This window comes from Cynara cardunculus (genome assembly GCF_001531365.2).
Source record: "Cynara cardunculus var. scolymus isolate 2C chromosome LG 13, CcrdV1, whole genome shotgun sequence".
NCBI lineage: Eukaryota > Viridiplantae > Streptophyta > Magnoliopsida > Asterales > Asteraceae > Cynara > Cynara cardunculus.
The window spans coordinates 950,563-952,130 of record NC_037540.1 but is presented as its reverse complement, the minus strand read 5'-3'; the positions used below and the strand labels follow the sequence as shown (position 1 = coordinate 952,130).

The window sequence follows — 1,568 nt, the reverse complement described above, 5'->3', positions numbered from 1 at the left end:
TGCACATTTTCACCAAGAACAGCCTGCTTAAACGATCTACCGTCCACACAACCTAGTTTGATGTTTTCAACATGCCGAGAAGAAGGAATCCAAGCCTTACTTCTATTGACCAAATTAACCTGTTGGTGCAACATATCCTTTGAGGTAATTCTCTTTTTCCCATTGTCATATTTTTCCAAATTTATAATCAGTCTCTTTGAGCCTATGAAGATGCTTTTGAGCTTCTTTTCTAAAGCATTCACATCACCCTCATGGAAGAATTTTACAAAACCGAACCTAGTCCCCTTGCTAGTACACTTTTTAGCTAAATAAAGGGAATAAAATCGACCATACCTTTTGAACATGCTCTCCAAAGCTAATTCATCCCAATTGTCTGGAAATCTGGTGAAAAAGAAGTTGTACACCTTACTTTTGTGCCTTCTTTTTCTTTCCACTTTTTGCCAACCATCAAAATTACCAATTGTTTCCTTCTTCAAAGTTGCTGCAGGTTTTGCTTCACTCTTCTGAGGAATTTCAGGTTTTTCAAGAGGTATAAACGAGGCACTAAGCCTATTCTCAACAGCAATCGGTTCCAAGACTGACCTGGTTTCGAAAATTGCATCTTCATGAAACATGTTCTCGACAGGAAACTTCTCTTGCTCTGCTTGTTTCTTCTTCTCCCGTCGCTTTAGCTCCGCCTCCCTCACCTTCGGCTTCGGAAATACAACCCTACTCTGTTTCTCCAGCCTTCTCGCCTCCAACCTTCGAGCAGCCTCCTCTCGCTTTTCCACTTCCTCTTCGTCTGATTTCGCCATGGGTTCAAACCCAGAACTGGCTTTTCTCACATCGTCGCCACCAAGGATGGAAGAAATGGCCGATGCAAAAGCAGCAGCAAAATTAGGGTTCGAGAGTGCTGTGACTATGTCGGCCAGAGCAGCTGGTGCCGGCTTTTGGTACGATTCCGTTGAAACTCCGGCCATTCGTGAGGGTCTCTCTCTTTCCGTTGAAACTCCGGTCATCGCTTTCTCTCTCTCTCGCTTTAGCTGATGTTATAATATGGCTTTATGTGATTTTGAGAAAACGATAATGTTTTTATTTTTGAATAAAATATATGTTTGAAGATATCATAAAATTTTGACAAAAATATATCGATATTAGTATCAAATTAACTATTTGAAATTCCTCACTTTTTGTGTAATTTTTTAATTTAAATTTTTAATAATTTAATTTATGTACAATAACGAAGTAATTCATATTTGGTTTAATAATATAATTTTTTTATAAAGATAAAAATTATTTATTTTGTTGGAACTCGATAATTATTCTAATTATATCTTAGATTTTTTATATTTTAAAATGAGTTGTTCATCCTCTATTTGATTATGTTTATCCGCAGTTATTTATACAAATTCAAAAATCGAGCTTTAATAAGTTGTACTTATGCATAATTACTTATAATCTTGAATTTTAAGTAATATGCATAAATATACAGTACTTTATGCATAACAAAATATATCGATATTCATACCAAATTAACTATTTAAAATTCCTCATTTTTGTGTAATTTTTTAATTCAATTTTTTATTATA

The 1,568-nt window shown here is 34.8% G+C and overlaps 1 protein-coding gene across 1 annotated transcript in view; it reads right to left on the bottom strand.

Moving 5' to 3' along the window:
* Window positions 1-959, bottom strand: part of LOC112524254 — a 5,467-nt gene extending 4,508 nt beyond the window's left edge. Inside the window, exon 1 of the mRNA XM_025134010.1 lies at window positions 334-959. Within this exon, the coding sequence (XP_024989778.1) occupies window positions 334-959 (626 nt within the window). The remainder of the gene's footprint in view (window positions 1-333) is intronic.
* Between the last annotated feature and the right edge of the window lie 609 nt (window positions 960-1,568).